The sequence below is a fragment of the Curcuma longa genome, chromosome 11 (genome assembly GCF_044706935.1).
Source record: "Curcuma longa cultivar G26 ecotype Majalengka, Jawa Barat chromosome 11, ITB_CL_G26_1.1, whole genome shotgun sequence".
Lineage (NCBI taxonomy): Eukaryota > Viridiplantae > Streptophyta > Magnoliopsida > Zingiberales > Zingiberaceae > Curcuma > Curcuma longa.
In genome coordinates this window covers 16,609,031-16,632,480 of record NC_133871.1, presented here as the reverse complement: position 1 = coordinate 16,632,480, position 23,450 = coordinate 16,609,031, and the positions used below count along the sequence as shown (strand labels likewise).

The 23,450-nt window shown below is 36.8% G+C and overlaps 5 protein-coding genes across 9 annotated transcripts; 3 read left to right on the top strand and 2 right to left on the bottom strand.

Moving 5' to 3' along the window:
- Positions 1 to 5,472: 5,472 nt before the first annotated feature.
- Positions 5,473 to 7,454, bottom strand: LOC141838773 (zinc finger protein WIP2-like). The gene is made up of 2 exons (XM_074726349.1): positions 6,943 to 7,454; positions 5,473 to 6,100 (listed from the first exon to the last, which is right to left on the bottom strand). Exons 1-2 carry the CDS (start codon positions 7,426 to 7,428, stop codon positions 5,597 to 5,599), a joined length of 990 nt encoding a protein of 329 aa, XP_074582450.1. The 5' UTR covers positions 7,429 to 7,454; the 3' UTR covers positions 5,473 to 5,596.
- A 1,126-nt stretch (positions 7,455 to 8,580) lies between these two features.
- LOC141838772 (E3 ubiquitin-protein ligase makorin-like) lies at positions 8,581 to 15,043 on the top strand. Of its 3 annotated transcripts, none has more exons than XM_074726347.1 (7): positions 8,581 to 8,798; positions 9,950 to 10,037; positions 10,130 to 10,941; positions 11,957 to 12,026; positions 13,153 to 13,241; positions 13,664 to 13,751; positions 14,837 to 15,043. In XM_074726347.1, the coding sequence occupies exons 1-7, from the start codon at positions 8,794 to 8,796 to the stop codon at positions 14,840 to 14,842; spliced, it is 1,158 nt and encodes a 385-aa protein (XP_074582448.1). In that variant the 5' UTR covers positions 8,581 to 8,793; the 3' UTR covers positions 14,843 to 15,043. The 3 variants fall into 3 exon arrangements, with proteins under 3 accessions (XP_074582448.1, XP_074582447.1, XP_074582449.1); XM_074726346.1 differs by having other exon boundaries at positions 14,832 to 15,043; XM_074726348.1 differs by lacking the exon at positions 14,837 to 15,043 and adding an exon at positions 13,330 to 13,390 and having other exon boundaries at positions 13,664 to 13,752.
- An 823-nt stretch (positions 15,044 to 15,866) lies between these two features.
- LOC141838774 (U-box domain-containing protein 4-like) lies at positions 15,867 to 18,097 on the top strand. Of its 3 annotated transcripts, XM_074726350.1 has the most exons (4): positions 15,867 to 15,959; positions 16,446 to 16,582; positions 16,782 to 17,626; positions 17,787 to 18,097. In XM_074726350.1, exons 3-4 carry the CDS (start codon positions 16,787 to 16,789, stop codon positions 17,844 to 17,846), a joined length of 900 nt encoding a protein of 299 aa, XP_074582451.1. In that variant the 5' UTR covers positions 15,867 to 15,959; positions 16,446 to 16,582; positions 16,782 to 16,786; the 3' UTR covers positions 17,847 to 18,097. The 3 variants fall into 3 exon arrangements, with proteins under 3 accessions (XP_074582451.1, XP_074582452.1, XP_074582453.1); XM_074726351.1 differs by lacking the exon at positions 16,446 to 16,582; XM_074726352.1 differs by lacking the exon at positions 15,867 to 15,959 and having other exon boundaries at positions 16,200 to 16,582.
- Positions 18,098 to 18,747: 650 nt separating this feature from the next.
- LOC141838776 (large ribosomal subunit protein eL31) lies at positions 18,748 to 20,534 on the top strand. The gene is made up of 2 exons (XM_074726353.1): positions 18,748 to 18,873; positions 20,116 to 20,534. The coding sequence occupies exons 1-2, from the start codon at positions 18,788 to 18,790 to the stop codon at positions 20,393 to 20,395; spliced, it is 366 nt and encodes a 121-aa protein (XP_074582454.1). The 5' UTR covers positions 18,748 to 18,787; the 3' UTR covers positions 20,396 to 20,534.
- A 1,113-nt stretch (positions 20,535 to 21,647) lies between these two features.
- LOC141840971 (uncharacterized) lies at positions 21,648 to 23,060 on the bottom strand. Its single transcript, XM_074729085.1, has one exon. The coding sequence runs from the start codon at positions 23,048 to 23,050 to the stop codon at positions 21,923 to 21,925; it is 1,128 nt and encodes a 375-aa protein (XP_074585186.1). The 5' UTR covers positions 23,051 to 23,060; the 3' UTR covers positions 21,648 to 21,922.
- Between the last annotated feature and the right edge of the window lie 390 nt (positions 23,061 to 23,450).

The window sequence follows — 23,450 nt, the reverse complement described above, 5'->3', positions numbered from 1 at the left end:
AAATTGCTAGCTAATGCAAGCCAAGCCTTGTATCTTTGTACATGCATCAGTGAATCCATTGTTATTACTACTTTACTGGTTTTGTGAAATCCATTGTTATTACTACTTTACTCCAATGAATTTGTGATCTATTCTTTTTTTCTTGCAACGCTGTAAGTATATCAACAAAATAAGCTAGCTCTCATTCAACGAAGAGGGATGATTGACAATCTTCTCAACTTTTTGGAATCCTTATGTACCTATAATGAAGTATATTTCTTCATATATATAATTCATATTTCAATACAGAAAGCTGCATGTTATTGGTTTAATGGTTGAATTGATGGATTAGTTATTTGAATCTCATGTGGATGTCGATATTTACTCAGTTACATGACTTAAATTCTGTTCAGATTCACATTGAAGGTTTGTTAATTTTATTTCTGAACTATAACTTTAAGTGATAAAAAATTAAAAATTATTCCACAAATAAATTTCACATCGTAAGAAATATTTCTCTTTTATTACATTATAAATTTATTTATAATAATATAAAGCAAAACATTAAAAATTAAATTAAACGCATTCCATGTTGATGTAAAAATTGCCAGTATATACATTATTAGTTTTAAATAAATGTAAAAAGGATACTATATATTCCATATGAATATATAGTTTTATTAATTTTTAATATGTTTATTATTAAATTATATTAAAATGAAATTGATATTTTATCTCAAATTTATTTTTAAAAATTATTACAAATATTTTAAAAACTGTCTGGCCAGTCGATTTTTTTTTTATAAAATCTCTTTATTTAAATGAAGAAGGAGATGAGTTTGACAGTGGTATATATTACTTTTTTTTTTCATGCAAGGCAACAAACTGCAAGAAACAACAATCTTTCCGTATATTCCCTCTTAATTCCTCAAATCATTCTTGTATTATTATCTCCTTTTGACAAGGACTCATCAATCTCAATGAAATAATAAACCGTACGACTTGTTCAAATCACACAATTCCTTTGCAAACATCATTACCTTACCGTTTTATATAGCTCAGAAATCCTTCTGAAACTGTTCTATATATATTCATACAGTTGATGGGCAAGGGACAGTTAATTCTCCAAACTAACATATTTGATTAGAAATTCTCTCTCAATCTTCAAGCCATGCAAAGATTATTATTTAAATAAAAGATTATTATTTAAATAATATTTCACATGCATCAAACCAACAATTAAGTTTGAAGTATATAAAAATCATTCAGTTTCAGCCATGATAAACATATGGAATTATTCCTCGTTAATTAGCTAGTGGCTGCCAGGCAGCCAAAAGTGCAAAGCCTCGAGACGAACTTGATATATGTTTTCTCACTGTTTGCCTTTTCCCAGCTTTAATCATGGAAAGCAAATTAAGCAAAAAAGATAAATCTAGCTACTTAATTGTGATGGCAGCTTGCTCGATCGATCAGCTCCTTGTGCACGTGAAGATTGATTGAATTATCAGCTGAGAAATGGTGCGTGTGTGTTAATGGTGGAGCCCTGCAGGGTTCTGAGCTAGGAAGAGGAAGACATGCGCCCGTGAGTGAGTGGGCTTGAATGTATATATGCAGTTGATGAGGCAGTGCAGTACTTGCTCATTGATGCATATATATATATATATATATATATATACACACACACATAAGATTCCAGGCACAAATGTTTGTTGTTTACTTACGTCGATATCAGAAATTAGGTTGTTTGATAATGTGTTATGTTGTTTTTTTCTTCCTCTATAACTGGCTTCTTGATCGAGGTGAGCCTATATATATATATATATATATATATATATATATACACACACCTATTTGATACGCAACGAGCTTGAGTAGTAAACAAGGAAACAAGGTGTACGATGAACTGACATTAATGCTAGTGTAAGGTCGAGAAATTAGGAGAAGCTGGCGTAAGTACATATATGCCTGAATGTAATTAAATGATCTCTTGGAAATTAAAACTAGCTAGAGGTTTTGAATCAATAAACTTTAGAAAATAATTAATTTAGTATATATTTAATTATATTATTAAAATTCTTGGAATTTCATCCAACAAAATTACAAAGACTTAGTCCTCTTTAATTAAGTTTCAGTAGATGTAGTTTTCTGACATATCATGTCCTTTAGGCTTTTGTGATGGAATTGATGGTAGGGTAAAGGTGGTGACATATTATCACTTTAATTTAAAAGTGAAAGGGAAGGGATCGGAAAAGTTAATTAAAGAAAAAAAAAAGAAAGCAATTAAGTCTACTTTATGATAATTAGGGTATATATATATATATATATATATATATATCCATAATAAAGAAGGTTTTTAGAAATTTCTCTAGTTAGTTATTTGCCTAGCTATACATTTCACTACCATTCCTTAGCTTTATATATCCATCTTAATTAATTATTAGATTATGAGTAGGGCCATTATAATTGGATGAGTACGAATCCAACTTTGTCATGAAGATCCAACCAAATGTAATTAAACTTGTCTAAAGTAGACTCGTGGTTGTTTATGTATTAATTTGGGATCTGCAAGGTGGAAGTGCTATAGTCGATCGAGGTGTCCAAAGTTGGCACAATTGGTATTAACATGCATGCCTAAATTCATATGAGAAGATCGTCTATCTCTAAGATTAATCGATCAAACAAAACTTGTACCTCTGAATTATAAAAACTACAAAGACAAAACTTTAAAAAATGTGTGGTCTTTCATCCATCAGATGCTTCTCGCCTTTTTTGTTTGCCTTGATGGATCAATCGTGAAGTGATCTCGACTGTTGGATCAATATCGTGGAGGAAATCGACGGACAAGTGAAGTTGGACTGATAGTGATTGATCATCAATGGTCTTGAACTCCCACTGCAGTTAACCAGAGTTTGTGCAGAGGACAACAGCAAGGCAATCATCAGGTGACTGATACTGTTTGGAGCAGTGCTAAATTCCTCTCTCTGTCCATGGACAAAGAGAGCTTGGACCACACTTTGCCCAAAAACAAAAGCAAAGGGGAAGAATGAACATGAACCAACTTTGGAAGTAGAGAATTTTTCAAAACAAGTAAAACTGATCAGCAAACTAAGGAGAGAATTGCCCTTTAATTAGTTAGGTGAACAAAAGACAAAGTTATGTGATTTATGGTGCATTTCATAGTTTATTAATTGCCAAGGAACAAAATACCAGTGTTGCAACTAAATGTCTTCTTAATATATACTTTGGAAATTATCAGTATGTTTTCTCTATTCTTATTACAAGTCATTATTAATCTAGTTAGATAGAGTTGTATATATATGTATATATATATATATATATATATATATAAAAGGTTGTAGCTGGGTTTTTCTTGCTGCAATTTATGAGCTCCAAAGTTGTTCTGGTAACGTGTAGTGGATCTGCTTTTGAATATCATATCCAAAGAGATATATGGCCATCTTTCTCTCAGAAAAGGGAAAAATTAGTAAAGAAAGTAAAGATTCTTCTTCCCTTTTGTTATGTTCATCAAATAGAGCTTCGCATTGTTTGGAGCTGTTCCCACACCATCATGTATGCTTCTCATTCATGTCATAATGAGAGAAACCTTGTTCTTGTCAAAAAGAAGGCTAAGGAAGGAGATCGATGCTTGCTCTTTTTGTCATCTTTTAACCATCATGAGCTTGCTTGTTAATTCCAAGGGATCATTATATTTTGTTGAGTGAATTCTAGCTAGATCGAAGCATTATCATCATATACTTTGGTTTACTATGCTACTGAAGATGTATGTGCATTTTCTTTTTGGCTACATTATATTAGCACTGTTATAAATTCATATAATGCTGTAATATATACATCAAGACAACATATATAATACACCAAATCTAAGTAATTAAGTAATGGCTTCATGCATGCCTAATTTAAAGAGCTTTGACAGTTAACAAGCGGATTAAATAGGTAAATTTTACTACTAAACAAGGAACTAGCTCCATTTAAATGTGTGTGTGTGTGTGTTTTTTTTTATTTCGAAAAGTGAAAAGAATCAGAAAGCACAAATATATATATTCTCCTGCGGCTGTGGGGTCTTCATTCATTGTCTCTTTGCATGGCCAAGTTTTGTTTTTGTGAGTTTCACTCGCAGTCATGGAATGTGTACAAGATATATATGCAGATGCTGCATGTAGAAGACAAGAATGAGAAAGATTTTAGCTCTCGAGATCTTGACACTTGAACTACCCAGGGAATTAAGGCAGTAAATTGTCGTCTCTGTCAATTGTACTATGGATATGCTTTCTTCCTTAATTTGCTTGACTCTTTTATTCTCGATTCAATATTCTTTGCTATGTAAATAAATAACTGGTAAAGTGTATATATATAAAGTGTTTGTTTATCAAGTGGAAGAGAAGTGAAAAGAAGGTGAAATAGAATGAAAAGAGTTTGCGTCACCATCTACTATCACTCTTTTGGCGGGAGAATGTACGCATGAGATGACTTCTTCCACGTTCAAAATGGAGACGACTGATCAAGATGATCTTCATTATATATACTATGATTTTGAAAGAGCCAAAGGTTATATATATATATATATATATAGTTTCAAATGTCTATAGGTACCAAGGTCGTTTTAAAAAATATCATAACTTAACATATTATTTTAAGATTTACATTTCACTATCAAATCATACATCAAGTCACAAATTTATAGCGGCTAGCTAGAGCCCTTCACTCCATTAATCTCCAGGCTCTATTAATTGACACATGAAAATCTAATGTATAAAAAAAATTGAAGGCACTACACATATCCTATAATTTTATATATTATATTTAACATACTTAAAAGTTGGTGACCACACAGAAAAAGGATATGGGTATAGAGAATGGAGAATATAAATGTAAATATTAATGATGCAGAGACTGAGAGGAAGTATTGAAAAGGACAAGTGGACAAAGCGTAAGGATCAAGTTTGGTGTAACCTCATCTGACCTCTGCATCTGCATGATCTGCATGGTGGAGCCTCTCACGTTGATATATATGCACATCAATGGCAGTAGCACTCCCAGTACTACAGTACTCCTACTGCTCACTTAGCTTAATTATATACAACTATATTATTTATATATACACACACACTTCTAGGGCTTCTGATATAATTATGGACTCATTTTGGACTGATATGACATGCCTCCTCTTGACTTGACTGCTTTCATGATCAAGCTCAACAAGCATGCAGCCTGCACTACTGTAGACGACTACGTATACTGTGTTTAGCTGTGAATACTGAAGTTTTGCAGGTGCCCATACAAATTAAAAACTATCTTTCATCCTCGACATGCATTAATTGTGTGTTTGTTTAGGTTTAGGGTAGATGAACCATACATATCCAATCTTGCCTAAACTTATTGTTGTAACATATATATACAAAAGTTATCTTTTCAAACAGCAAATTAGTTAATTATAAAATTAAACTTGACTTGTACATGATCATGCGTGCATATTTGATTTCAGTGCAACATTAAGACATACAATTACAAAACCAAGCAAACTAATTAATTATATATATATATATATAGCATGCTTCTAATTATTAATTAGAATTAGAATTAACTCATGATTAACCAATCAAAACGGTGCATGTTCAATCCCTGACGATGGCTCTCTCTCCTCCTCCACCACCACCTCCTCCTCCTCCTCCTCCGGCAGCGGCGGCTGCGGCGCCTCCAGAGGATTGAAAGGATCAGCGCCTTCGACGGCGGCGTGGCCGCGGCCGAAGGCCTTCACGTGGTCCTTGAGCGAGCGCTTGTGCTTGAAGTCGGAGCCACAGGCGCAGTACCAGAGCTTACCGCAGTTCTTCTCGTGGGTGCGCCAGTCTCCCTTGACGGCGAAGGCCTTGTGACAGTCGTCGGGACGGCGCCGGCAGACGAAGGGCTTGGCGCCGTGCTTGCGCTTGTAGTGGGTTTGAAGGGTGCGGAAGTCCTTGAGCGGCTTCGCGCGCGGGTGGTCGATGTGGTTCCGGCACCCGGCCGAGCAGCAGTAGCATGGAAGCCGGAGCATCGCCGTCGGTTGAACCCCGCGCAGCGACTCCGGGCCCCGCCGGTACTGCGATCCGTGACCCCACATATGCATCTATATATATTATATGCAGTTAATCATGAATTAATTAAGGAAAAGTAAGGTACTTTTGTGTAAATTAATGTAATGTCGTATACTCCAAGAGATACTATTGGGAAAACTTTAGAAAACTCTCTAACTTTTCAATTTGCTATCCTTTTACCCTTAATTCTGAATTAGGCACATGTGGTATATATCATATATATTGTAGTACTGTTAATTGTTGAGAATAAACGATTACATTAATTTTGAAATTTTTGAGAAGATCTTGGGAAAAAAACAGATAAAATCTGAGTGAATTGATTAATTAAATGTAATCCTATGCATAGAAGTTAACTAAGATCTATATTAACAAATGTATACATCCCAACATATATTTGAAATTTAATAGATAATTTTGCGTTAAAAATTATTACAACTATTTTTTAAGAAAGAAAGAAAATTTCCATCAACTTGTTAATTAATTTGAAAGAAATTAAACAATAGAATAAGGAATAGAGAAATATGAAAAGAATTAATTGTGGGATTTAGGGTTTATATATCGATTTCTTTTTTCTGCTCTATGATTTGGGAAACAAACATACTATCCATTGATTCATATGATATATATGCATATATATATAATCCTATGAATGCATATGGCATACCACTGATCTCATCGAATCAATAAAGAAATATTCCTGACATGATGAGTCTTTCAAGGTTAATCAATTTGCCCTTAAAGAAAATAAACACAGAAAATAATTAAGATATATAAACAAAAATATGTAGATTTGTAAGAAGCCTTGCATAGATCTCTCATGCATATATATAATATATATAGCATGTATAATATAAGATGAAAAGATGAAGTACACCTGCATGTTGTTGTATCTATTGAAAATCTTGTAGCAGACAGGGCAGGAGAACTGCGTAGGTCCAATAAGAATCTGCGCAGGGGTAGGGATCCAGTACTGCCCCTTGTTCAGCCTCCCTATCCCTATCTGGATCGAATTAGGGTGCCCTAGTTCCTTCTCTCCCTCCTCTTCCTGCTTCTCGTCTTCACTGTCACAACTATTCTTATCATTAAGATCTACCTCCACTCGATCTGCAGCAGAAGCAGCAGTAATAGTAGTTTTAGACGTACTACTACTGCCACTCGGAAGGCCGATGTGAAGAGTCACTGCGAGTGCTTTGTCGCGGCTCCGATCGCTCTCCACGCAGCAGCTGCCTGCTCCCTCCGCCTCGGCGTCGGGGTCGGGCGGGCAGAGGCTGAGCAGCGGGAGGGCCTCCTCCCGGAGAGGAGGACAGTGGGCGTACTGCAGATAATAAGGAGTGAAGAAATCAGTGAAGTGATCTGCCATGGCATGCAAAAGGAAAGCAAGGCAAGGCAAGGCAAGGCAAAGCAAAGCTAGAAATGAGAGGAGGAGGCCTTTTAATCTCTTTTTTCTAAAGAGAGAGAAAAGCAAGGTCGTAATAAAGGAGGAAAAAGGAGGATGATGATTTTTGAGTCGATTGCAGAGAAATAATTGAAGGTAACTCCAACAGTTTAATACTGAGAGACCTGTTAGATGTTGTCTGATCTGTGTAGATAATTAATTCAGAATATTGTGTTTCATAATCTTTAATTTAAACAAGTTCATTTTTTTTTCTTTTATTTTTTTGGTGAATGGTTTAATATCGCGTTTGAATGATTAAAATACGATGTGTGTGGTGGGGATGATGTTGGGGTTCACGGGGGGAAATGGCGTGGGCGGTTGAGCCGGACGGTCCGGAAGCGTGTGGACCAAGAGAGCAGTAAGTGTTACTCATCCCGGTGGTGAAATCCGCTATTTCAACAGCTAAATTCATGATCATCTATAAGAGACAAATCAAAAAATTATAGTTAACCACTATAAAAAAGAATATTATATCAGTTTTATCGAAAATTCAATTTTTGTCCACTACAGTAAATCTGTTCCATAGTAACTAATTTAATCATGCTCTAAGGGCAAAGGTGGAATCTGCCACCCTAACGCCTCCACACGGTTTGTCTCATGATCATCTGTAAAAAAGTAAATCAAAAAGTTATAATTGACCACTACAGTGGAAGATATTATCACTTCAACAAAATTCGATCATTATCTATACTGTTGATTGCCCCAACCACTAATTGCTTTGGTCATGGTGTAAAATGGTAAATTTTAATGATATTGTATAAAAAGTAATATTGGTTTTGTTATTATGTTGTTAGATGACTTAACTGTAATAATAATTAAATGTAAGATTATAAAAGTTTAAAAATTGTAAAAAATTATTTTAGTGATTTTTTATATTTCTAAGTTATTTATAGAGAAGATTTGTTTTTATGATAATTTTATTTTAAAAAGAATATTTTTTTAGTATTAATTAAATATTTGAGATATTTTTAAAAAATCAATTAGTAAATTTTAAAAATTTCTCTTGGCTCTTTGGTATATAAAAGGATATCGCCTAATTATCACCGCGATGTCTCCGCCTTTGCTGTTTTCTTTTACCCCCATTTTCTCCTCCTTTTCTATTCTCGTCTCGTATGCTTCCCTCGCCTCCTCCGCCCGCACCCCCCTCGAGCTCCGCCATCCACCGCGCGCCCGAAGCCTCTCATTGCTCGACCTCCTTCCAGCTCCGTCATCCGTCTCCCTAGCTTAGCGATCTCGAGTTGGCCGCTCGATCCAACCGATCATCAACCAATTTGGCGGAATCTGGCCGAAATGAGGTACTTCTGACACATTTTACTAGCAGTACATGAGGGATCTTCAATGTTGGATCTATCGGCCGATTCCTCGATTGATGTTTTCTATTCTACTTAGTGTGGCGCTGTTTAAATTTCCTAAATGACTCAAATTGCATGAGTAATATTAGACCTGAATTTCATTTATTTTATCATACAAACTGTCAATACGGTTTTTTTCCTGATCTAGCATTTGTACATGAGATACTGATTTTCTTCAACTTTTTGGCGTGTTGGATAACCTTTTTGTAATTAAGAACTTCGGTAATTTGAGTGGAACAAATTTCTGTTTGAAAAGAACCCCTGATAATTGCAATTTCGATTCTTTGTGTTGGGACTTATATTTCGGTAGCAGAGATTATGATTGTTATTATATGAATATTATAGAGTTTTCTAGTTTCATGAATTCCTGAGATTTGAATTTAGGAAATGAATTATTCCAGATTATAGAATCATAATTCCCATTCTCGTTGCTCACTGACACTGGAATTTGGTATAGTCTTAGCTACAGAATTTCATTCCATAAAACTTAATGGTTTTGAACACACTGCCAGAAAAAAAAAATCAATACCTCAATAAAAACAAAATAGAATGTAACACATACATTGCACTGCAATCATACACCATGTTGGAAAATTTAATCATAAAAAATATAAGAGTCTTTTTTTTTAAAAAAAAATAGACATTTGGCAAGAACTAAAACTCCCCACAAATGCCACTAAATGAAAACATCTCTCATTAAACCAAATATTATTAACTCTGAAAAAATAGGTACTTCATCAATTGTATACCAAGTAGGTCTAGTGAATATCTCAAAGGCTTATGTATTTAATTAAGAACATTTAAATTAATAGGTTATTAGGTGTTGTGGGTTTAGGTCCACATTTGTACTACTAAATTTCGTCTTCTATGACGAGTCCCATATATATCTTTATGCTAGGTTTATCTCATGACAATACAATAGAATATTTTCTTTTCCAAACTTAACATATTTGTTTATCCCTTGAGAATTTCAGAAGTATCATTTATTTTGTATGTCATAGTTAGCATGGATTTTGCATCTACATTTCTAGTATTTTCTCTTTTTAAAAATATTTTAACAACTAATACGACCTTTTTTCCTTTGGTTAATCTAGGACTCTTTGCAAATTTTATATGCATGGAGCATGTCTGAAGGGGGATCACTGCGAGTTTTCCCATGATTGGCAAGATCAAGCCAACAATGTAACTTCTACTTATATATCACCTTTGTTATCCGTTGAAATGTATTTATTTTTGGATGTGCAAATAAATTTGTATTGTCATTCCTGTCATAGATATGCACTTTTTATCAGAAAGGTGTCTGCTCTTATGGTAGTCGCTGCAGATATGATCATGTAAAAGTTTCTCGTTCCCGGTCATCTGGCTTATCCTCCTTTCGCTCAATTTTATCAACAAACCCTCATCCATGCATAACATCAGATTCTCAACAAGTCAGTCATGCTTCTGTAGTCCCTCTAACAAAACAATATAATTTGGAATCAAGCACATCCATAGATGTATTAGCAATGAAGTCAGAAAACAGATTTCCTGTTACATCTGCCTGGACAAGTAATTCTGAACCTGGTCCTTGTTTACATGATGAGCTCAGAACCCATCAGACATATTTGAGAGATGCTGACCGTCCCATCTGCTCATTTGCTGCTGCTGGTCAATGCCCTTATGGAGAAAGGTGCGCTCGCCTTCATGGTGATATGTGCACCATTTGTGGTAAGCATTGCTTGCATCCATTCCGTGCTGATGAAAGAGACGATCATATAAAGATGTGTCAAAAAAATAACATGCACCTGGAAGCTTTGAAATACAGTCAAGAAATAGAATGCAGTGTTTGCCTTGACCGAGTATTGTCTAAACCCACTGCAGCTGAGAGAAAATTTGGGTTACTTTCAGAGTGTGACCATCCATTCTGTATTTCATGTATCCGGAATTGGCGTAACAATTCTTCAACATCTGGCATGGATATCAACTCTGCATTAAGGGCCTGCCCTATATGTCGAAAGCTGTCATACTTTGTCATACCTAGCGTCATCTGGTTTTCCACAAAGGAGGAAAAGCAGGAGATCATTGATAGCTATAAAACCAAACTAAAGTATGTTATTCTTAGAATTATAGGCAACTTATGCAACTTTTTGTAAAATTTGTTATACCTAGTTCCTTGTTTTAGCTAGGAAAAGTTAGTTTAATGGCTCATGATTGATGCAAAAAACTAGTTCTACTTTCGCTTTCCTGGTTATACTGCTCTCTGTCATGCTAATCATCTACTCTTAATTTAAGTAGCTTATATGTCAAGCTAGGAGATTGATGGTCCAATGCAAGGTTATACATTGTTTTAACTTTTTAAAAAATTATTAGTTGGTCCTGTTTTGATCATTTTGGTGTGATATGACCCAACCAAGATATTTATTCTCTAGGTTCAAATCAATTGACATGCTATTGCAAGTCCAGGAATCAAATTACTGTATTAGAGCATTGAAGTAAATCTTCCATATACTCTTCAGTGATAATTTCACTACATATGCATCTCTATGATTTGTGGTTGTTCCTTGTGCAGAAGTTGGATCTATTATTGTTTGAAGTATGTTGCCTTTCTTGGCTCTATCTTGCCATTTCCAAGTCTAGGATCATACAAAGCTTCGAAATTCAGGGCCAAGTTTCTCTTTTGCATATAGTGGGTGCAATATTCTTTATTTCACATGATATAGAGGGCATTACTATAATAGGCTTAAAGCTAGATTCAGCTACTCTATTCCCTTCCTTTGACTCTTAAATGGAACCTATGTTCTTAGGTCTATGTATCTGTATATCTTATTTCCCTTTTGTGTTAGCAATAAGCTATATTTATTTACTGAAGAGAATTCAAAGTTCTTCATATATGGATAATTCTCTTCCTGAATTAGTACGATAACCCATATATGCTTCACATTTTGAATTGCTTTATATATGAATAATATTCTTCAGGAACCCATCTTATACCATTCTTAAAATGTCAACCCACAAGTGCTTTACATTTTGATTTTTTTCCCCCCCCCCCCCCCCCCCCCCCCCCCTGCGTTTCTTCTAGTCTAGGACTTGCTTAGTCTGGCCTAATAACTCTAATCTTGCAGGTCAATTAATTGCAAATACTTTGATTTTGGAAATAGGACATGCCCCTTTGGAACAAGCTGCTTCTACAAGGTTGAATGTTGCTTATTGAAGATTATGGACATAACCTGACTTCTACGTGCTTATATATTGCATCCTCCAGTCATTCTTTTTTATTTGTGGCTGATGGCTTACATTTTTACAAAATTACATGATCATGCTAATACATTATAATATCAATGTTAGGAATGCATCTGCAATTCTGTAGCTGGAAAAACTGTAATGGATATTAAGATAATGAATGGAATTCATACATGGTAAATATGCCAGTTATAGTCTTTTGAAAAATGCATCAAACAACCAGCTATTAATACATTTTTACTATTTATTGTTTTCATATTAATACATATGGTTTAGTAATGACTAATGATCTAATATATATCCATTTATATTATTGATCTACTATTACCTATATGATTATAAATAATGATAATAATATGTTGTTATTAATATTGTGATAATATATTTATATACTACTAATCTATCTTCATTAGTTCAAAATTTTACTATCTAATGGAACATAATGTACAATTTTATTATGATTATCTCATCTATGAAACTTTTTCCCCTTAAAGTCTATCAATATTGTTATCTGATAGCATGTAAACTTATTCCAAAAGCCAAAGACAAGTTAACTTCTTCAACCATGCAAGGAAGTAGTCAAAATCAATTTGATTTCATGTGACTCTTCATCAACTAGGCAAAGTGCACTTATCCTATTAAGTTCAATGCAACTCTTTATGACAAAGGCTAAATCCATTTGTCTTAGTGTTTAATAATGTGATGTATTAATTGTAGAAGGATGTAGAAGCATGAGTCCAAGTGTATAAATAGGGACCTTGTATGATGAACAAATGTACAACAAGAAAGTCTCTATTTCATTCTCTCTTCATACTCTCTCACAAGGTTTTCTTACACTCTTGTTAATTTCCTCATCTTAGATCCACCAAATTTCCAACAAATCTCCATTATTTTATTATTTGCCTTTTTTTCGCTCAAACTCTACCAATATTGATATCTCCAGTATTTCATTATTTGTTCATTCATAAGTCAGTGGTGAAAAATCTAAACGTCATTATTAGATTATTACTTAAAATTAATATAGGTTTTGATACTCTTTTTGAGTTTCTCATTGTGCAAATGTCATCTATCTTTACAGCACGCTTATAGAGATGGTCGTCTAGAAGAAGTTGTGCTACGCCATCTCGATGCTGAAGACGGGGGCACCATCATCGCTAAGAATATAAGGTTTTTACAATAATTTCCATTGTTTATCTGTTTATGTTGCACACAAATATATTTCTGGTTGTCACCTTTATCTTAATCGTTTTGTCAGGCTATCTGACTTCCTTGGCAACTTGCGTTTGTAGATTCATATTGCTTGTGTACAATAAAATGTAAGCATAGAGTTCAATGCAATTCTGTTCTTTAGTTGGTATTTTCAGATGAAATCATGATCATATATTCATCCATCCTTTCTAATGGAATTTCTTGTGAAGAATTTTTAATGGAATTACAAGGGAGTGTTCGTGTTTTTCTTATTCGCTGTAACTTTCATGGTTCTTATGATCAATGGTGGAGCTGTGGAATAGTATTGCATATTTGATATTATTATATGCTTTTTTCTGGAAAACTTTCCTCATAAGCTGACTATTTCCGTTGCACTGTAGGAAATGTTACCGTTCCAAGCAAGTTTGTTGTGCTGACTCCATCAGCACCGTAAAAGATTTGTCATGCCATTGGGGCAGTAATATCAAGGTAGTCTTCATTTCTGTAGCAGCCGAATGTTATGTTTTTCTCCCTCTAATTTCACTCATTATTTTCAAAGACATTTAAATTATACTGTCATAAGTAAAGTTTAAAATTTCGTTCCTTCTGGAGATTCGGTGCTCAGCCCAAATAAGAGTTTCGGTACTGCAATTAACACATGGTGTCAATTGTCAATGACAAATTACAGGTAGGATAGGTGTGTCAAGATGAAGATGAAGAAGAAAAAGAGAGGTGACATCTACTTGGAGGAGTGATTCCATTGCTTCTTCTCAGTTGATGAAAGATGCTCCAAACTTTGGTCCTTAGGAAGTTGTTTTTAAGTTCAAGAAAACACTCATGGAGCTCGTGCAGTCTTCGTGGAACTGGTTACGGGTTGCATGGAGGTGGTCACAAATCACCGTGATCCTCACAAAGCCGGACTAGTAGTTGTGAAGCAACAAAGCCTAAATTTAGCCCGATTAAGCCAAATCAATGACATAGTAGGCTTGAGTTTGGATGATGGTCATGGTCTCCTAGTTAGATGCGGGAGCCTACTCAAACACAAGGACGATCCTACTTAAGGCAAGTGCTACTAAGATCCAACTCAAGCACAAAGACAATCCTACTTGAACACTAGGAGTGCAAGAAACATGATGGATACTGGAACCCACCCATAGAGCGGAAAGGTCTATGTTCTGTTGAGATTTGAACTAGAATGGTTGGAACAGATATCATTTGAAGAAGGATACATGAAATAGTATACTGATAATCTGACAATAGGGAAATTAGATGTTTCATCCGTGCAGATAGTCTAATTGTAATTGTTTTCAACCACACATAAGGTCAATTCTCTGAATAAGACTACATTCTTATTAAAAAAAAAATGAATGCACTATATTCAAGAACAGGAGGACGCAAATACGATGAAGAAAAAGAGCGTATTTAATGTCAATATAGATGCACTTGGTCTTAATGAAAAAGGAGTGCAATTATTTTTGAATGTGATCTTTTTTGTGTATTAATTTCCACAAATTGTTTGTGCCCTTTTGAACCATACCTATCTCAGTGACTAATGCTATTTTGTTTCAGTGCAGAATTAGTTTAAGATTTGGAGGATAAGGAGATGGAAGATGCAAAGAACAAAAAACACCATTTTGCTTGGTTTAAATGGGATTAAGTTGTTGTATGTCACAAGTAAGGAAATTAATTACAAGAAAAAGGAAGAAAACTCATGCCACGTTTTCCATTTTGTATGGAATATAAATATATAACCGATTGTGAGAGACAACTATTAAGAATTTACATGCATCAACTAATAAATTGATGTGATTAAGTGTCAAGATTTTGTCTAGATAATTGCAAATAATAGTTTAGGATTTTGTTCAATTTTTAGTTTTTGAAAAATAACTTATTTAAGTGTTTTTTCCAAAAAAAATACAGAAAAGCTGGAGAGAGTAGCCCGTGAAATATGATTGATTGGTTTCCATTTGTTTCCAGCAAAAACCAATTTTTTAAAACAAAATTTATATTTTTCATCAATCAGTAAGAGATTTCTTATTGACCAAATTCTGCCGTTGACTAAACAATAAAACTAAATAAAAATACTTTTTAAGCCGTATTTTTATTAATAAATATGCCTAAACAACATTTATAATTATCTGACGTCTTTGCTTGCGAATTTCTATTTGACTCTCCAGTTTTAATCAAGTTTACCATCCCCTGACTAAGCAGGATGGTCTAATTGAAAGCTAATACTAATGATGAATACGATACATGAATTATAAAAAAACTAATGATGAATTAGTTTTGAAACCAAATGGAAAAAATATATATGTATCACATGGAGTTAGTTTCCATTTCATTTGTTTAATTATCTTGACAGAATTAAGAAGAAATAAATAATTTTTTGACTTTTGTCATAAAATTTAGTTTTGAACTATTAGATTTTGCTTTTATTTTTAACTATGATTTAAAAAATAATAATTTTGTAATCATTTTCCCTAAACTTGATAATTATTAACATTGAGTTATTTATTTTACAATAATTTGGAGATTGACCAAGTCAAAATGAATTGCAGAATTCCAGGGAGGCATTCATATATTCCTTGCGCGTGACCCATCGTCTCCGCCAAGTCCACTCCATCTCGTCTTCGTCGGAGTAATTGCATCTCTCTTGGCGGCTGAATGCGTCGAAGGCGAATCGGGGAGATCGAAAAGGTGGGCCTTTTCCTTCTCTTCCTCCAGCTCAATCCCTTGCCGTCCATTCCCCCGCTATCTTTCGCTAGGGCGTTCCCACTGTTTTTGGTTTGGTGCCTTAGTTTCTTCTTCTTATTAGTTTGATCGAGTTTATTGCCTGGTTTCATCATCGTGGTCTGTTGTTGATATGGTTGTTCTTGTTTGTTCTTCTGTCGATCTGGTGTTCAAATTTCATGTGTGGTATCTTTAAGCCAGCCATTTGGTCATTACTCATCAGTGTGTTCTCTGCACCTCAATTGTCGAAGGATGAGTAATTTGACCCTCAGATGACGTTCGTGGAAGTCTTGTTCTCGGCTAATAGTAGGGTTGTACTCGATTATAGTTTTTGTGCTTCAAGTTGTGATTTTTCTTCGTGGTTGCCCTCGTCTAGGGTTTTCAGTCCCTTTTTTCTAGCAGCCCATGCGTATTCTATTCTCGATTGTGATTCCTATATATCGAACTCCCCAGGATTGTGATTCCAGCAGTCATATTCTTGATTGCGATTTCTAACTCCTGAAGTGCCAGTAGCTGCTGACTGCCAGCCAATCAAACTTTTGTTTGAGCAAAATGGAATCGAAAGAGTTTGACCTTATTATTTTATCGAGGTAGAATTTCTAGCTTGTCTACTCTAGTCTTGATCAGTTCATATTATGATTTTCATATGGTTAAGAGGTTTTTTTTTTGTCCTAAAGTTGGCATTTTTAATTGTTACCCTCATCCATTTCAAAGATTGTTGATTTTCTTTTCATCATCGTTTTAATTTCTTCCTGTCGACTAATTAAATTAATTTTCAACCACAAACAGGTTATATGGATTCCAGTCCTTATCTATTAGGTGTTGAATCCCAAGTCCTCAAGCTGATTGAGGATTTGAAAAGCGATTCTGCAGATCTGCAGAGACGTGCTACCGGCGAGCTGCGCCTCCTTTCACGATGTTCAGAAAATAGGAACGTGATTGCAGATTGTGGAGTCGCAAACTTATTGGTCGGTTTGCTTCATTCATCGTACCCTGCGACTCGAGTGAATGCAGTGACGGTGCTGCTAAATTTGTCGATCGATGACAGAAACAAGATCTCCATTGCAAATGCTAATGCCATAGTTTCCCTGATAGACGTGCTTAGATCAGCCGACATCCCTGAAGCAAAAGAGAACTCTGCGGCAGCATTGAGTAGTCTCGCGAAAATTGAGGAGAACAGGGTTCAGATAGGCGAGTCCGGTGCTATCGGCCCTCTGGTAGAATTACTCGCGAATGGAACACTTCGAGGAAAGGAAGATGCAGTGACGGCGCTGTATAATCTGTCGAAATGCCGTGCCAACATGGTTAGGATCGCGCAGTCTGGAGCAGTAGCCCTTTTGGTCAGCCTTATAGACAGACCATCGGCAGCTGCAGGTTTGGTCGACAAGGCTGTGACCATTTTAGCAAATCTCGCAACTACATCAGAAGGAAGAATTGCAGTAGGACAAGATGGGGCATCAGCACTGGTGAATGTCGTCGAACTGGGATCTGCCCGTGGAAAGGAAAATGCCGCCGCAGCTTTGCTTCAGCTATGTCGGAGTAGTAGTAAATATTGCCGTGTAGTTCTGCAACAAGGCAGTGTGCCGTCGCTGGTAGCATTGTCGCATTGTGGTACGCCACGAGCTAAACAAAAGGTATTATTGTTCGATTGCATTTTCAACGTCGCTAGGCTTAATTTCTTAATTTGGTTTACCAATCACGAGTGCCGTATGAACAATGACGCACGTACATCTTTAATTTAATTTGTTCGCCTAACTGATTAATTTGCCCATTCTTCTGCATTAATTCTTTCAGGCTTCGTCTCTGCTAAATTATTTCCAAAAGCAACGAGAAGCTTATGCCGGCCGGGAATAAGTGATACATCTTACTTCACATTACTTCATTCTTTTCTCGTCGCAGTGTTGATGATGAAAGTGCTCATCCTGTACGAGATCACAGTTAGTTTTCTTCTTCTTCTTCTGTTTTTTGCCTTTTGACAAAAAGGAAAGGGGGAAAAATGAATCAATTTATTTTATCTGTTCAAAAAATTGTTAGAGCGAAATGGACTTGGTCTATGATTTCATTCAGATATCAAAATGGGCTTTACTTGACTGAGTAAATGTAAATAGAAGGAAAAGTGAATAATATTAAAACGCAGGAAAGAATCATTATGGATGTTTTTATATCGATCGATTTCCTCTCTGACAAGCGGGGGCTCAACATGAATAATGCATAGAATAAAGTAGAATAATCATATCATTTCAGTAAAAAATGAATCTGTCTATCTAACGGTCTCACACGATCAATCCTATAAAAAATAATCATATCATGTATCATATAATTGAGTCAATTGAGCTGAGCAACATGATACATGATATGAATTTTAGATCATGTATTTGGTGTTTGGTAAGTTATGTAAATCCTTTTGAAGAAAAATAAAATTAATATAGCGTACATGTCATTGCAAGAATATAATATTTCACTTTTTAAAAAATATATATTCTCATTAACTAAATTTAAATTAATGATGTTGACTAAATAGTATTCTGAAAATATCCTTATAATGATCTTTGATTTTTTAAATCATTTTTCTGTTGTATTTTAATATACGCGCGCGCGTGTATAATTGGGCCAACTGATAGCTTAATTGGGCTGTTCTATCAACTTAAATGGGCTGACAAATTAATAACATACTGATCCAGGGGAGGGTGATTTCGTAATTTGGTAAACAAGAATGCACGTCGTGTATATAACCTGGTCGATCTGCCTGCCCTAGTGTACTTGCAGAGGCCATCGGCAGCACCGCGGTAGCGAAAATGGTGGAGAAGGGGAGCAAGGGCAGGAAGGAGGAGGTGGTCGCGAGGGAGTACACAATTAACCTCCACAAGCGTTTGCACGGATGGTATGCTCTCCTCGTTTCTCTCTATTTTCTCGATGTTTTACTTCATTTTTTTCCTTGCTTCATCTTCCTCTGCTATCTGGATTTCTATAGTGTTCGTTTTTTAATGTAGATCAGCATCCTCTGGCGCCCACCTTCTGTTTCCCTTTGTGATCTCTGTCATCTTTTCGATCTTTCGTTAGCACATTAATTTCGTCTGTCAAATTTGCTAAGCTGCCAATTTAGATAGAGAAAATTTGAAAAGGAATTTTCTGAGGAAAGGTGAAACTTTTGGAATACTACTGATGACTGAGAGATAATTCCTAAAATGCATATCCGCTTGACGATCCCTTGTGTTTGATGCCAGTGCATTATAGGTTCGATAGAACGAATGTCTGTGTTCTCCATATGCTAGTGAGTTTATGAGATCTCAACCTGACAGAGAGTAGCTGCTCTGGATTTAACTGCATTTTTACTTTTGGATTGTAACTTTGAGTTCGTGTTAATCTCTTTGCAACTCATTATCGCTAGTGTGCGTATATCTGTTAAGAAAATGCCAGAGACTCAGATATTTGATTATAATATTTGTTTATCAACTATTGCCCTTTTAGATTTCGTCCACAATTAGTTGGCACAACTATAGGCTTGCGCGAAAGGAATTGATTTGCATAGTCGTCACACCTCTTAAATGTTATTTCGTGCTTTTCAAAATTTTGATCTTCATCGGATCAATTACTTCTCTTTTGCACAAATATAGGCATGGGCAAAAATAATTGATTTGCATACTCTTCATAGCTACCAAAAATTGTTATGTAGTTCGTCAAATTGTCAAGCTTTATTGGTAATAACCTAGTCATGTCCAACTAATACTCCATTCTATGACCCTTGTGATAAAGAGTTGATGACTGGATCTACATTGATGGGAACAGTATCTCCGTTGTAAATCCTTCAGTGTGTGCTCCATTCTAAGCTTCTCCTGGATCGTCAAAAATCTCATACTCTTAGTGAACCATCAAAAAACAAAAAGTGTCACAACAGTTTACTTTTTGGCAAAGCTTTTGCTGCCTTAAGTTATCCATCTAATGTAGTAGCAGGAATTTAGTAGTAAACTTATTTGCTTGTAATTGAGGAAGGATTTGTTCGTGCTTTTATTTTGTGAGCGTGATGTAGTCTCATTGCTTTCCTAGAGATATCAGGCTAGGATTTCATAACGCTGAGTGTTATGTAATGTTCTTGGATGTTTACCTTTTTGTTATGGTATCACAGCACCTTCAAGAAGATGGCACCCAAGGCAATCAAGGAGATCAGAAAATTTGCTCAGAAAGCCATGGGCACCACTGATGTCCGAGTTGATGTGAAGCTTAACAAGCACATCTGGAGCAGGGGTATTCGGAGCGTGCCGAGGCGCGTAAGAGTGAGGATCGCTCGCAAGAGGAACGACGAGGAGGATGCCAAAGAAGAGCTTTATTCATTGGTCACGGTTGCTGAGGTGCCACCTGAGGGGTTAAAAGGATTGGGCACCAAGGTGGTCGACGAAGCAGACTAAATGTTTGAGCATATCGTAATTTATAAACAATTTTGATGCTTCATTCATGTTAGAACTAGATATTGTTGTTGGAGAACCTCGTTATCACTCAACTTTGTGTTCATTGTCAATGCTTTAAATACATTTTAAACCTTGCAGTCAATAAGTTCCCACCTAACTTTTACCTTCTTACTAAGAAATTAATAGCTTTTTCCTGTCATTGTGTCTGGGGTTGTAAACAAGTTGAGTATGATGTTCAACTTTGTTTAATAAGATAATTGAATCAAGTCAAATCTAAAATATATTGAAAGAATTGTTGAATTTTAGTTTGATTTATTTTTTTTTAAAGTAAAAATGATTGCTTAAGTCGCAATTCGAAACAGGGCAAGGGCTAAAGAGATTTTAGAAAAAAAAAAGGATTTTTTTCTTGATAGTTCATTCTTTACTTGGGTTCGTGATCTGTAATGAGAGAATGCAGACAGAGACCATCACTAAAGAAACAAAGAGCAAACACTTTCCTTTTGAGACGGAGATTGATGTTGACGTTAGAGATAAAAGACAAGCCTTTCAATCTTTTGAAATGTGTAGAACATTTATCTTTATTAAATTATTATCTTTCCTCTTAAACTAATCAAATTCTCAAAATTATTTTTAAATTCAGAATGTTTATCAGAAAATCAATTAATTTTCTTTTGTAGAAAAAAGTAATATACCTTTTAGCACATAAAGTCATATTTTTAACCATAAAAAAATTTTAATTCTACAAATCAAATAATATTTGCACACAAAATCAGCCACCGACACTCCAGTCCAATGGATTTGTTAGAGGAGCTCAAAGATGGTAGCCCATCCACGTCAGCAACAATACTGCATCAGCTTTGCCTAATAGTAAGGTAGAACCCTACTCCAGGTCCCCTATGTTTCCCGCCTATTTTAAATTATTGCTTACGTGAGACTGTCGGCACATATCACAAGAAATAATTTTATATTTTTTATAAAATAAATAAATATTATTTTGCATTGTCCAGTAACACAAATAAGTGATTAGAATATAATGACGAAGATAAAAGAAGGTAGGTGAGTTTGGTTGCCAATTTATGACAAAGAAGATGAGGTCTTATAACTTCGAACCAGATGGACGTCCTTTGTTTTTATCCATTCCATGATCTGTTAACTCTATCGTAATCTTCGAACCAGATGGAAGTCATATTCAACAATTCACCATTAACGTATAAAATTGACAAAAAAAAAAAAGAAAAAAGTATGTATGCTCTTGCACTGGCCTACTGGTCTCTTCAACTTGCATCTTAAATAACCAACTTACATGTTCCTTAACCACCCAAACAATGCCAAAACACTGTACTTTATCATACTTAACCCCCAACAAATTTGCGATTGGGTTCCATTTATTATTATTATTTTTAATAAAAAAGATAAAAACTCAAATAATTTTCAATTATTCAAATTGATGACTTGCATAGTAATGACGACTGGTAGAGAATTAGCATTCAAGGTAGGCTCGCTCACCGGTGGATTTTGCACCGCCCACTAGCAGGTCGGCAGTGGGCCGCCGCAGAGCCCGTCGTTGCCATCAAAGGAAGCGGCGTCGAGGTGGTCGAATGGGGTGCCACTAGGAATGGAGCCGCGGAGCTGGTTGTTGCTGAGGTCGAGATGCCCCACGTAGGCCGCCGACGCCAGCGTCCTCGGCACGCGCCCAGTTAGCTGGTTGTGCGACAGATCCAGCGCGGTGTAGTACGACCACCCTCCGAACGTGTCCGGGATCTCCCCTCCGATGCCGTTGCGGCTCAGGTTGAGGATGTTGAGCCCCCGGCTGGCGATCACCGACGAAGGGATTTCGCCGGTGAGCTTGTTGGAGCCGAGGTAGACAGAGGAAAGCACCGAGGAGGATCCGAGGGAGGTGGGGATCGCACCCGAGATGCGGTTTTCTGAGAGATCGAGGTCGGCCAGACGGAGCATTTGGCCAGCGGAGGAGGGGATTCCGCCGGAAATGCGGTTGCGGGCGAGGAGCACGCGACTGAGCATGGCTAGGTTTCCAAAATCGGCGGGTATGGGGCCGGAGATCCGGTTGCCGCTTAGATCGAGGTGCATTAGGGCTGAGAGGGAGGAGATCGATGGCGGGATGGTGCCGGAGATCTGGTTGTCGGCGAGGTTGAGGACGGCGAGGCGGGAGAGGGTGCCGATGTCGTCGGGGATAGGACCGGAGAGGCGGTTGCCGACAAGGTCGAGGATCCGGAGGAGGGGGAGGGACGAGGGGAGGCAGGAAGGGATGGGGCCGGAGACGTGCTTCCAGTCGGCGAGGACGAGGGTGGTGAGGTGGTCGAGGCGGCAGAGATCAGGGGAGATGCGGCCGTACATGAGGGCACCGGAGAGGCCGGCGGCGGAGACGATCGGGTCCTGGGACTCGCCACGGAGAGAGATCCCGGCGACGCGGCCGGAGGAGGGGTCGCAGCTGACGCCGTACCATTTGGAGCAGCATTCGTCGCCGGACCACGAGGAGAAGATGCCAAGGCGCGACTCCGAGAGGGCGGAGCGAAATGAGAGTAGGGCCTCGCGGTCAGAGGCAATACACTTGGTGGTTCCTTCGCCGGAGGAGGAGGCGGCGGCGGAGGAGATGAGAATGAGGAGCAGGAGGAAGGCGGGGAAAGGAGCGGCCATGGATGGAGCTCTGCTCTGCTCTGCGCTGCTTCGCTGGGGTTAGTTACGCGCTTTAAATGGACAAAATAATTATTTAAGTTTGGGGAAACACTCCGTGGCGGACCATATGGTGCTAGTTTTATGGAAGGAATCATATTTTACCAAATGTTTTGGCCGTTTATTTCAAACCTAGACCGGGTTGTTAACCGGTCTAATCTGTGATTTGTTTACTTCAAAAGAGGGAAGGTAGAGGAGGGGAAGAACTGAAGAAGATCAGGTAGAAGGGAAACAATATTGTTTACTTAGGTATGTAGCAGGAAGAAGAAGTTTGAAAGGAGATTGAAAGGATCCTACCGTGAGACTATTGTCTCCCTTTCTTCCTCTTCACCACCTACACGCTGGTGAACCAAAGAGACCTCGT